Raw genomic sequence first — 13,448 nt, forward strand, 5'->3', positions numbered from 1 at the left:
CTGGAACTCCATGCCCAAAAACCTCAGGTCCCAAACCCAAGAAACCCAATTTAGGAAGCAACTAAAAACCTGGATTTTTAATCTCCCAGACGAATATGTCATGGCCGCCATCTAATTCTGCTTATGTAACTGATTGCATACTATCAAAACAGCGCCAGGATGCTCCTTCCGGAGCGACCGTTGCGCTCTACAAATACAATTACAAAGATAAATCTGATACTAACTCGTGGAGTAAGCCTGACATTAGAGCAGTCGGGTATGGGGGAAAAACCATTGACATAATTGGACTCAAATGGATGATAATATCTTTTAAAGGAAAGAAAGTATATGGAAGAGTGTATTTGACTAAACAGGGTTTGAATTCGTTGGGTTGGCGTCATCAAAAAGATTTAAATATTATCCTCAACCCTAATGCTGAAGAACCTGTTATGTCTACTGTTGTGCATGATGTTAATTCTGTCTATCAAAATGGCTTATTTGAGAAGTTCTCAAGAGTATTCTCTGATGATCTAGGCAAGTTAAAAGACTTCTCGCACAAAATTATTCTAAGGAAAAATGCTGTTCCAGTGGTACACAAGGTTAGAAATGTTCCCCATCTAATGAAAGAGCCATTGCAATGTGAACTCAAAAAGCTTCTTGCTCAAGGATTTATTGAACCAATTGAAGCCTCTGAATGGTTGGCTCCGATTGTTGTAGCGCCAAAAGATGGGAACAAAATTTGTTTGTGTGCGTGGACTTGCGCGATTTAAATAGGAATATTTGGGTGGATAGGCAACCTTTGCCAAATATTTCGGAAATGCTTACAGCTATGGGAGGTGGTACTGTTTTCAGTGTAATAGACATGTCTTCAGCGTATCATCAGATAGATTTGGAAAGTGGGTCGAGGCATCTTACCTCTTTTGTTACGCCGTTAGGGACATTTAGATATTGTAGGATGCCTTTTGGTTTAGCATCTGCCTCCGCGGTATTTCAGAGAGTGATGGAAAGGATTTTTGGAGACATGAATGATGTTTTATGCTTTCAGGATGATGTCTTGATTGTGGGGAAAGATAATGTGCACCATGATACGATTCTGAATGAGGTGTTGAAAAGGATGGATGACAATGGATTGACTATCAAGAAAGAAAAATTTCAGTTGAAAAACGATAGTGTAACATATCTTGGACATGAAATTTGCAAAGATGGTATTAAGCTTAGAAAATTTATCATTGCTGCAGTCAGAGACTCTCCCATCCCGAAAAATAAGGATCAATTTAAGTCATTCTTAGGACTTGCGGAATATTGCTCAAAATTTGTCAAAGGTTTTACAGAAATTGTTGAACCATTGAGGTTGCAGATGAAAGAAAGGAGTTATCTTTACTTGGAGTGTTGGTTGTGATAAGGCATTCAACAATATAAAAAAAAGTATCATTAGTGCTCTTACTCTTGGCCATTTTAACGTTAAGGATAGAACATTTATTACAACTGATGCAAGTGCAGTAGGGATTGGAGCTGTTTTGACTCAGTTGAGCAATGGTGAGGAACAGATCATTGGATTTGCTTCCAGAAGATTACGAGATGCAGAATTATCTTATTCTGTGATAGAGAGGGAAGCCTACGCGTGTTGTTGTGGGATCAAGCACTTTAAGTACTTTGTATGGGGTCTTCCTTTTAATGTGCGAAATGATCATAAACCGTTAGTTCATCTTTTCAAAGGAGGTGGAGGGTTAGAAGGAAATGTCACCCCTAGAATTTCAAGATGGATTTTATCTGTTCTCGATTTCAATTTTGTTGTTGAATATGTTAAAGGTCTCAAGAATGTGGTAGCGGACTATCTATCAAGGATGCCAATTGAGGGTGTGGAAAATATTATGGATGGCATGATTGATGTAGTACATGATGTTAAAAGAGTTGAACATGCTTTTAGCAAGGAAGAATGGCCAATGGCAATGTCAAATGATGAACTTCTGCAAGAAGTGATTACTTGTGTTTCTCATGGGTGGCATCAAAACAATATTGAAGATGTTAAACTCAGAAGTTTCTACCATGTTGAGGTCGAATTGAGTGTATGTGAAGGAAAATTGTTGAGAAGATATCAATTTGTACCACCAGTGAGTTTGAGAGGGAAAATTATAAATATTGCTCATGAGGGACACTTAGGCAGAAACATGACTAAGAGAAGGGTTCGACAGTCGTATTGGTGGCCTGGAATGGATAGAGAGATTGAAGATGCAGTGCGAGAATGTTATGCTTGTGCTCAAGCGGATAAAACAAAAGTTATAAGGCAACCTCCACTGGTGTGTACATCTTTTCCTAAACGTCCATGGGAAAGAGTGGCAATTGATTTTCTAGGGCCAATTGCTAGGCTTGGTTCTCGCAGTAGGTTTTTGAAGGCCACTGTCGACTTCCATTCCAAGTGGTTTGTAGTAGAGAGCACAGAATTTATAACTACTCAAAGGGTTGTTGATTTTATGGAAAGAGTGTTTATGAATGAAGGGATACCCAAGACATTGGTGTCAGATAATGGTGTTCAGCTGGTGTCGAGAGAAATGCAAGAATGTTTCTAAATTTGGGAATATTCATGAGAGAGTTGCTTTGTTTAGGTCACAAGCCAATGGTTTGGTGGAACGAATTAACCGACTAATTCTGGATAATATCCAGTTGTCCCTAGCTAATGGATTATCATGGCGTGAAGAATTGAAAAAATTGGTGTGGTCCTATAGAATTACACCGCATTCGATAACAGGAGTTTCTCCATTTAGATCTTTGAAAGGACGTGAACCTGGTGTCAAAGAGGTTCCAGGCTGGTTGAATGTGAAAGATTGTGTGTGGGTTGACAGAAGTGCGGTCGAAGATAAAGTATTTAATTTGCAAACTGAGTCTGCTAAGTATTAGAATGAAAAGAAGGGTGTGAAAGAAATTGAATTTAGAATTGGGGACTGGGTGACCATAAAACGTGGTGGTGTAACTACAAAGGGTGACAGCAAATTTTCTGCACTGATACAAGTGACGTCTGTAAAAAGAAAAGTGACGTCTGTAAAAAGAAATGTTGTTATTCTTTCTGATGGATCAGCCTGGAGTACTAGAAACATATGTAAATGTCGTGCTCCAGTATGTTTCACAAAATTGATATTTTTGCAATACAAAAATGGAAATTACTGGAAACATATGTGAATGTCGTGCTCCAGTACATGTTTCTGAAAATGTATATTTTTGGAATGTAAAAAAATCGAAATTTTATCATTCATTTTTATATGAAAAAATGTATACATTTGTGTTCAATATATATTAAGTAAAGAGATGTGTAGAGTTGGCACTTCTGCATGTCATCATTAGAATGTTAGTTGTGTTGCTAGGATGGAATATTAGCTTTTGATTATAGGAGTTGGTTTGTGAGCTGTGAAGCTGTGCTGGAGGTATCTACCTTTACTCTCCAATAAAGCAATTTATCTTTCATCAAATTGACTGGAAATTGGATCTTTTCAGTCCTCTATCAGGGATTGTTTATGTAATTGTACCCCATGATACTCTGCAGCTCTAGATAGTAATTCTATGTACCCCCACATTGTCATCAGGTGGGGAAGACTTTGTAGGGTAAAGGTCTGGGTCATTAGCTGTGGGTGAGTCGGTGTTATAGTCCTTCCAGGGATCTGCTGGTAAAGGATCATCCATCATCCTCATCATCAGGTTGTTGCGGAGAGTTAGTTAGCGTAATTAGTAAGTGATGTAACTGTGGAGATGGAGGTGATGGAGGAGGAGGAGACGGGTTAGTACCAACATGATTCCTCTTCAAAAGAATATGATAAGTGTCCTCTGACTCTGGTTTACGTTTGTGAGGCAATTTGGGAGAAAGATGTCCTGTCAAGATTAATATAAGGTTCTTTCTGTTTGGGGTTTGACGTCAAAACAGGGGTCCTGCTGCTGCAGAGGAGAATCTTTCAGTTTCGGACCCAAAATGTTTGGTGCCGTGGTCAGATGAATTTTCGGTGCCAGAGGTTTAAGTTCAGAAGCTGGTTTTTGTGTTGAGTGTTTCGGCTCCGAAGCGGGTTTCGGCTCGGTGCCAGACTCGATTCCGAGCCGGAAGGCTTTGGTGTATGTTTTGTTGCCGGGCCGGAAGGCGGGGTGCTGTAAATATCTTCTCGGTGCCGACCGTGGCCCGTAGGCGGAGGTGGTGGGACTGGAGTCTTTTGCCTGGGCTGAATAGGTATTTGGGGGTGTTCTGTACTCGCGATACGATGACCTAGCGGCACGTGTTCTTCCATGTCAGAGTCCGATTCCGAAATGGATACAGATTCTTCCTGTTCTTCATCGGCCCCTTGCGCGTCGTAATCTTCTTGCTCGGAACCTTCTCCGAAGATGTCAGGCGTGGATTCAATGTTTTGCCTCTGCATTTCACAACGTCGAGCCAGAGGATCGCGGAGCGTTTTCTTTGAAAGGAAAGATTTCCATGTGTCGCAGCTCTGTTCGTTGTCCTACAGAGAAAAGCACAAGTTGCACAGTTCATGTGAGTCGGTGCGTGAGTATTTTGCGTGGCACTGAGGACAAAATTTAATTGGAGTCTGTTCCATCGACTGCGAGGTGGCTGACACAGTGAGGCCAGTCGGCCTTCCACGAGTTTTACAAACAAAATAGAAGTTTTGTTGACCAATACAATACATGGTGAAGTGGGATACGAGTACGAAAAAAATACAGTTTTTTTTTTTTCTTTTTTGCAGAGTTTTATATAGCGCGAACTCGAACCGAACCGAATCAGTTATCAGAGCGCTTACATAGCACCAGTTACGTTACATGAGGACACACTTTAATTTTTTTAGGCACGGGGAGATTAAGTGATTTGCCCAGAATCACAGGGGGGTTTTGGCGTCGTTACCGAGACTCGAACCCAGATCCCCAGGTCCGAGGTCGAGCGCCTTAGCCGTTAGGCCAACCCCTCTCCCCTAGTTGAGGGTAGAGTGGATTGCGCACCAAGGGGAACCCGAAGAACGGTTTCAAACCGGATCGCAGCAATACACTTCCGAACCCGATGGCAGAAAAAACAATCTAACAATGGAGTCGAGTCCCATGCGCACTATCACCAAAAGGAGGCGTCAACTACCTCATGACTGGAAAGACTTCTTCACAGAAAAACAAACTGCAAATATCCTGACCTAAGACTAGATGGCAGGAGTATGCAAAGCATGTGATCTACAGCTCACATGCCTCGAACTTCACTTTTAGTACATTTGCAGTTTTTCAATGATTCATACAAAGCAACTCCACACTTAGAAGAATTTTGAAGAAAAACAGTCAATATAATCATATGGAAGGAAATTAATTTAACGGTTTGCTGGTAATTACTGATTTGTGGGAGTTGGTATTTTAGGGTTAGAACCAGGGTTCCCCCAGGGTCTAGGATGCACTCTCAGAACACCCTCAGTGGCATTAGGGCAGCCGGGTGCAGAGTGCTGAGGTCCAGTGTTATCCAATGGGGGATAGAGGGTCTCTGGTTGGTGGCTGCTCACAAGCAGGCCACTGGGTTGTGGGAGCAAAGCTCCTGGTGTTAGGCTCAGGGCAAAGGGGGATCCGAGTTAGCACCCAAAGTACACCCACGGCGGCAGGGTGCAGGGTGCTGTTTTGGTGTGGGGTGCCCTGTTTTCAATGGGGATTCTCCGGTTGCAACAAAGACTGCAGGCTCGGGGATGAAGATCTTCTGGAGGTGACCACCGGTTGGAGAGGTAAGTTGGGATGCCTGGCGATGCTGGGACACCGTCGGTTGGGCCACCCAAGGTGGTGGGACCTCTGGTGCAAAGAGTGTCTTTAGGAGACAGGTTTTCTTACCAACTGTGGACGGGGTATCCTCCAGAAAGGGGCTGCAGGCATCGATTAGAGATTCGAGGCAGGTCAGAGATCACCAGATCTCAGGTCAGGATCACCGGGGAGACCTCCTCATGGTGTAGGGCCACTCAAACTCGGGCCATGGGTGTCGTGTGCAGAGGGGTGTACACTCATGGATTTGGCCGGAGCCAGAGTCTGTGGGTGAGCAAATCCCGTGCTCACCGGAGACAAAGTCTTGGTTTCGGAAGGCAGGGCAGGTCCTTCCGGTTCTTGAGGGCTGCTGGCTGCAGGATGCACTGGGATTTTGCTGAAGCAGGTACAAGGTGCGGACAGGCTGGTAGGGCTGGGCCAAGTCAGTGGGCGTCCTCCTCTTCTAAGTTCAGCACAGCTTTTTCGGTCCTTCGTCTTCTTGTCGGTTCTTGTCTGAGGAGGCAAGGTTCAGGGTTGCACCTAAATACTAGATTTAGGGGTGGTACAAGTAAGTAAAGATTGGGACCAATGTGTCCATTCCTTAGGGTGGGTACACCCCCTATTATGCCATCCTGTAGTAGGGGTGGGGGGCATATGCATTTCTCCGGTTGGCTGGGTTCTCCCATCTGCAACTTGGCAGGGACTGAGAGTTGTGCTTCACCTCGCATGGTTGCCCCCACTTTTTACCAAAGTGTTGATGTACTTTTACTGAGTGTGCCCTGGGTTCCTGCCAACCAGGTACCCAGGGCCTATGTTCTTTCCCTAAACTGCATTAAGACAAAACCCAAGTGGCACTCTTTGGCCACATGTCAGTCCCTTGTAAATGGTACCACAGGTACCCAGGGCCCTGTGGCCAGGGAAGGCCTCTAAGAGCTGCAGCACTTATTGTGACACCCTTAGAGGCCCTGTACCTTTACACACACACTGCCACTGCAGTCTGCATGTTTGTATTGTATTGTAATTGCATTTATATAGAACTTACTACCCCTGACGAGGCGTCATAGCGCTTTTTTGGCAAGTAGCTTGCTGTCCAGAACCAATAAAGGATTAGTTGTGAATTAGTATAGTGAAGATATGAAAATAATTTGAGTGGTAGATATGTTAGTCAGTTATTTGGATTGAGAAGGATAGTGGAGGGATAGAAGACGAAAAATGGTTTGCATTTATATAGCGCTTGCTACCCTTGATGGGGTGTTGAAGCGCTTTTTCAGCGAGTTGCTCTTCGGGCCCATAAAGTCTGCATCCGGCTGCCCCAGTGCTGCTATTGGTGCCACTAGAGTGACCAACATTTGCTTCCTTGAGTCTCAGCACAGTCTGAATCCTTTCATCTTCGGGATAACATTCCAGCACAATGCAAAATGTTTTGGAGTCTGACAACCAATGAGGTTCGGAGCCGAGCAAAGTATCCATCGCAAAGGCCGGAGAAAAAAAGGAACAGATTTCAGCATGCAGGTGTGGTGCTTATAGGGGTCTTCACTTTGTCCCTTCCAGGCTGTAGGGTGTCAAGATGGAGATACACACAACCTACCAGCGCACTAAAGCACTACTGAAGAATTCACCAGACCAGTTTGGCATATGGGGACGTTCCAACGGTGAGGAATCTGCAGTCAGAAATACGCAGTTGAAATGGGAGGTCTCAAGAACAATTAGGATCCCAGGAAGGAAATGAAAGACCTCAGAAAAGTAAGAGTAGATCATCGGACGGAAAACAAAGGGCTCTGGTAAACAGACCTTCGAAAGGAGAGGAGGGATCTTGGGAAGGAGGAAAGACAAAAAGAGAAAATGAGGAGAATGGTGTCATGGAAACTAAGACAGTCTGCACTGCAACAAGGATAGAAGAACAGCCAGAAGGCAATAGATAAACCTGAGCCCTCGCATTGAGGTGACTGACGGTGCAATAGATGAGGTGGTGCGCATACAGTAGAAACTACTTAAACTCCTTCAACACGCACCAGTTTGACGAAGCCATTCTGCAGCTCAGCCAGCTGTTCCTTCAGCTTGCGGTTCTGACTGAGCGCCCGGCTGATGGTCGTCTTATCACTCTGCATGTTCTCCAGGATCTGTTGTCGGTCCACGCTGTCCTCGCTGTGGCGCTCGACCTCCTTCTCCAGCTGCAGCAGACGCTCCTCCTGCTCCTGGTTCAGACGACTCAGCTGCTTATTGTCTTGAACCTGGGCTTCAAAGCGGGCTTGAGTCTCCTCTATCAGCTGCTGCAGCTTCTGCACCTCAGCCTGCAAGGACAGCTCCAGGTCCGTGGGGCCCTCAGGAGCCCGAGGCTCAGGCTCCTTGGGCTGGGCTGTGGAGAGAGTGAGACAACAATCAGAGCAGTTGCAGGATTCTTAAAAGTTGTTAAAACGTGCCTCCTACCTCAAAGACGGCCTCGATGCAGATCAGCTAAGCTCTTACACCTGAGAACAGGGAGCAATACAGCAGCGTTTTGTGATGCTATGCAGATTCATACAGTGTGTAGCTACCCGAGGGCTTCCCAGCTCTGAATGAATCGCACTGTACACTTAGGAGTTTCTGAGGTGGCAAATATCTAGAGCTGTTGGGGGTAAAGCCAAGTTTTAGTCATTTCTCTGAAACGTGTCTTGTTCATTAAGTTCCTGAGCTCAGTGGGCACAGTGTTCCCTAGCTCAGGGGTCAGATGCAAGAATGATCTGTCTCCCCCCCATCTGACCCCCTTGGATTCGCGGAACCTTTAGTAGTATCCTTAGAGGATTTTAAGGTGTTGCTAGGGCTGTCGGGTACCAGACGACCCCTTATCAAGGCAGACCCTTTATGGTTGACTCCCCTGTGAGCCAGATAAAGCGCCTTGAACTTTATCCTCTCCTCCACTGGAATCCAGTGCAAGGAAGCCAGAGCACGTTGCTGAGGTGTGTTTAGGTGACTTAAGGATAGTCCTTGCTGCCGCTCACTGTCATTTCAGTGAGCCCATATGAACAAGTTACTTACCTTCGGTAACGATATATCTGTAAGAAACAGTAGTTAGTATTAGATTCCTTACCTTAGAATATCCCCAGGCGTCAGTCTGGATCCGGAAACTTTTGCGTAGCAGTACCCCTGCGCGTCGGTAGGCGTCGTCTGCAGGCGTCCCCTGCGGCTCCGCGTCGTCGGCGTCGTGCGCCGTGATGACGTCGCTGGAGTATATAGACGCCGCCTCCGCGCGCGGACGTCAGTTCTTTGCACACAGCTTTTCCGCGCCAGAACACGCAGAGCCATGTGAGAACTAACACTGGTGCCATATGAAACTAGGGCCCTGAAAGGGATGTCCCTAACCCTAGGTATCAGTTCGCAGAACGGGGAGGACGGGTGGGGCGGTAAGGAATCTAATACTAACTACTGTTTCTTACAGATATATCGTTACCGAAGGTAAGTAACTTGTTCATCTGAAAGAAACAGGTTAGTATTAGATTCCTTACCTTAGAATAGATACCCCAGCAATACCAACCCCGGTGGTGGGTCTGCGAACCAATACAATCCTACACCAGAAAATCCTGGAGGACCGAACGGCCAAAGAAGCCGTCCCTCCGGACTTGACTGTCCAGGCAGTAATGCCTCGCAAAGGTGTGCAGCGAGGCCCATGTAGCTGCCTGACAAATGTCCTGCAAAGGGACTCCCCGGCCCAGGGCAGTAGTAGCCGCCGTGGCCCGAGTGGAATGGGCCCTCAGCCCAACAGGAGGCTCCTTCCGAGCCAAAGAATAGCATGCTTTGATGCACAGGACGACCCACCGAGAGATGGTTCGTTTCTGTACCGCCCTTCCCTTCTTCTCACCCACGTAGCCAACAAACAGTTGGTCATCCACCCGGAACTGGCGTGTGCGATCCATATAAAATGAAAGCGCACGTTTTGGGTCCAGACGATGGAGCCGCTCTTCATCTTTTGAAGGATGCGGAGGCGGGAAGAAGGAGGGTAAGGTGATGGACTGCCCGATGTGAAAAGCAGAAACTACTTTGGGCAGGAAAGAAGGCCTAGTCCTAAGAACCACCTTGTCAGGATGAACGGACAAGAAAGGAGGTTTAACAGAAAGAGCCTGGAGCTCACTCACTCTCCTGGCAGAGGTGATGGCAACCAGGAAGGCCGTCTTTAAAGTGAGAAGACGGAGAGGACAGGAATGAAGCGGCTCAAAGGGAGCACACATCAAGAATGTCAGAACCAGGTTCAAGTCCCACTGAGGCATCACGAACGGAACAGGTGGATACAAGTGCGTGATGCCTTTCAAGAATCTCAGTACAATAGGGGACTTGAATAAAGATGGCTGATCAGGTAGCCTTAAGAAGGCGGAAAGGGCAGAAAGGTAGCCCTTGACAGTGCCCAGAGCAGAGCCCTGCTGGGCAAGAGAAAGAAGGAAGAGGAGAACCTCGGAAAGAGGGGCAGAAAGGGGATCCACAGCCTTTGCTGTGCACCATGCCACAAATCTTTTGACCGGCAGGCGTATACCGACTTTGTGGAGGGACGCCTGGCTGCCAGAATCACATCACAGACTTCAGGAGGCAAGTCGAATGGCCTCAACTGCCGCCGCTCAATCTCCACGCATGGAGGTGGAGGCTGGACAGGTTCGGGTGGAGGACCGTCCCCTGCTGCTGCGACAGAAGGTCCTCCTGAAGGGGCAGGCGGATCGAGGGACCGACTGACATGCTGAGTAGCTCGGGATACCAGTATCTTCGAGCCCAGTCCGGAGCCACAAGGATAACTAGGGCCCGGTCGCGCCTGATCTTCTTCAGCACTCTGGGCAGAAGTGGTATAGGCGGAAAGGCGTACAACAGACCGCAACTCCACTCGCGCCGAAAGGCGTCGCCGAGCGAGTGCCGTCTTGGAAACTCCAACGCGCAGAACTGATGACATTGCGCGTTCTCTTCTGTGGCGAATAGATCTAACCAAGGCTCTCCCCATTGCTGAAAGAGGCCGTTCGCCACGTCCGAGTTCAGACGCCATTCGTGATCCACCGAGCACCGACGGCTGAGTTCGTCCGCCCTGGCGTTCAGAGAACCTGCCAGGTGTTGAACCGTCAGAGTCACGCCCTGACGTTCCAGCCATTGCCAGAGGCGCAGAGCCTCCTGGCAAAGGGTCCACGACCCCACACCGCCCTGTTTGTTGCAGTACCACATGGCGGTGGTGTTGTCCGTGAACACCTGCACTACACTCCCGTTGACAAAGGGGAGGAATGCCTTCAGTGCTAGGCGAATCGCCAGCAACTCCAACATGTTGATATGGAGCCGGGACTCCGCCGGAGACCAGATGCCTCTGATCTCTGCCTCTCCCAAGTGGCCTCCCCAGCCCTGGAGGGACGCGTCCGTCACAACTACGTGCTCCGGTTGGGGAAGGGAGAGGGATCTCCCCCTGACCCAATCGCGGTCCGTAAGCCACCACTGCAACTGTCTCGCAGTGCCCTCCGAGATCAGGACATGGTCGGACAGGTTGCCCTGATGCTGGGCCCACTGAAACTTCAGGTCCCACTGCAGAGCCCGCATCCGCCACCTGGCGTGATGCACCAGAAGGATGCAGGAGGCCATCAGCCCCAGAAGCCGCAGCGTCAACCTGACCGAAACCCGGGACAACGGCTGAAAGATGGGAATCAGAGCCTGAATATCCCGGACCCGCCGTTCCGGAGGATAAACCCGAAACTGCGCCGAGTCGAGAACCGCTCCGATGAAAAGGAGCTTTTGAGAGGGACACAGGTGTGATTTCGGCACATTGATGGAAAACCCCAGCTCGTGCAGGAGGTCTGCCGTCATCTGAAGGTGGTGGACGACTGTTTGGGGCGAGCCCGCCTTCAACAACCAGTCGTCGAGGTAGGGGAAGACTGAAACCCCTAACCGGCGCAGATGAGCTGCGACCACCGCCATCACTTTCGTGAACACCCGTGGGGCGCTGGTAAGGCCGAATGGGAGCACGAGAAACAAGTGCTCGTGGCCTACCGTGAACCGCAGGTAACGCCGGTGGGCCGGCAGGACGGGGATGTGAAAATACGCATCCTGCAAGTCCAACGCTACCATCCAGTCTTGTGGGTCTAGAGCAGCCAAGACCTGAGCCAAAGTCAACATCTTGAACTTCTCCTTCCGGAGGAAGCCGTTGACGTTCTGTAGGTCCAAGATAGGACGTAGGCCCCCTTTGTCCTTCTTGGGCACCAGAAAGTAGTGGGAGTAGCAACCACACCCTACTTCTGGCCCAGGAACGCGCTCGATGGCCCCCTTGGCCAAGAGGGCCGTAACTTCCTCCTGCAGAAGTGTCAAGTGGTCCCCCGACACACGGTGGTTCTGCGGTGGCATGGCTGGAGGAGTGGACTCGAAGGGGAGGGAGTAGCCCCTTCGGACGAGCTGCAGCACCCACCTGTCCGATGTAATCGTGCACCAGCGGGAGTGGTGATGGCGAACCCTGCCACCCACTGGCGTCACATGGGCCCGAAAGCTCGGACTAGGAAGATTTGGAGGCTGCTGCGGGGGGAGGTGTGGACTGACCTCGCCGCTGCCCTCTACCGCCACCACGGCGGAATCCACGGCCGCCACCGCGCTGGGGAGCGTTCTGCGGCGCGTGGCTGGCAGCACGCGTGGGACCGCCCCTTCCCTGGCCACGAAAGGGGCGAAACGAACCCGGTTGCTGGCGCTGGGTCGAAAGACCCAAGGACTTGGCCGTGACCCTGGAGTCCTTGAAGTGCTCAAGCGCGTTGTCCGCCTTGTCACCGAACAGGCGACTGCCATCGAAAGGCATGTCCAGGAGGGCATTCTGGACATCCGGCGAGAAGTTGGCGGATCTCAGCCAAGCATGGCGACGAATCGCCACCGTCGTGGACATAGCCCGTCCCAGCGAGTCGGTCGTGTCAAGACCACACCTTATCGAATACCTCGCCGCGTCCCGGCCTTCAACCAAGGCCTGGTTGAGCTTGTCCCGCACCTCCTGCGGGCATTGCGGCAGACACTTCGCGACCGTGTCCCACAGAGAGTGGGTGTAGCGGCCCAAGAGGCATGCGGTATTGCAAGACCGCAGTCCAGCACTCAAAGACGAAAAGACCTTCTTGCCAAATTGGTCATATCGCTTCGATTCCCGATCGGGCGGAGCCGACGGGAATGCGGACTGGGAAGTGGAGGCCTGGATCACCAGACTCTCCGGGTAGGGATGGGTGGAAAGGAAGGCAGGGTCGTCCGAACACGGACGGTGACGCCTGGCAACGTTCCGGTCAACCGGTGCACCGGAAGCGGGCCTGGACCAGGTGCCCAAAAGGACATCCGTCAGGGCCTCATTAAACGGCAGCAGAGGCTCCTGTGGGCATGACTGCGGTTTAAATACTTCGGTGAGGATGTTAGGTTTCACCTTAGCGACGGGGAGCTCAAGGCTCAAGGCCTTGGCAGCCCTCATCAGGACCACCGAATAGGGAGCCCCCGCCTCCGACGCCACAGGGGAAGGCGAGACAAACCCAGGGTTGGGCGACTCGTCCAGACCACTGGCATCACCTAAGTCACCCACCCAGTCCACGTCATACTGGAAGGCTCGTGACAAAGGGTCCTCAGACCCCTCCCAACCCTCTCCATAATCGTCCTCATCGCCATAGTTCGAGTCGACGATATAAACCGGCTCCTCGGAGCCAATGGGCCCCAACGGCGCCGGACTCGGCGTCGGACGTCGCCGGTCCGACTCCGCGTCAGGAGTCAGAGAGGGAACGGGGGTGGCGCCGGGGACCGACGCCGGC

The 13,448-nt window shown here is 49.7% G+C and overlaps 1 protein-coding gene across 4 annotated transcripts in view; it reads right to left on the minus strand.

Annotated features, from left to right (window-relative positions):
* GOLGA2 (golgin A2) overlaps positions 1-13,448 on the minus strand; it is a 355,961-nt gene that overhangs the window by 98,538 nt on the left and 243,975 nt on the right. For all 4 annotated transcript variants that reach the window (XM_078646638.1, XM_078646641.1, XM_078646639.1 and 1 more), the window contains one exon: positions 7,716-8,059. In XM_078646638.1, coding sequence (XP_078502764.1) covers positions 7,716-8,059 — 344 coding nt within the window. The remainder of the gene's footprint in view (positions 1-7,715; positions 8,060-13,448) is intronic.

Source organism: Lissotriton helveticus, chromosome 5_2 (genome assembly GCF_964261635.1).
Source record: "Lissotriton helveticus chromosome 5_2, aLisHel1.1, whole genome shotgun sequence".
Lineage (NCBI taxonomy): Eukaryota > Metazoa > Chordata > Amphibia > Caudata > Salamandridae > Lissotriton > Lissotriton helveticus.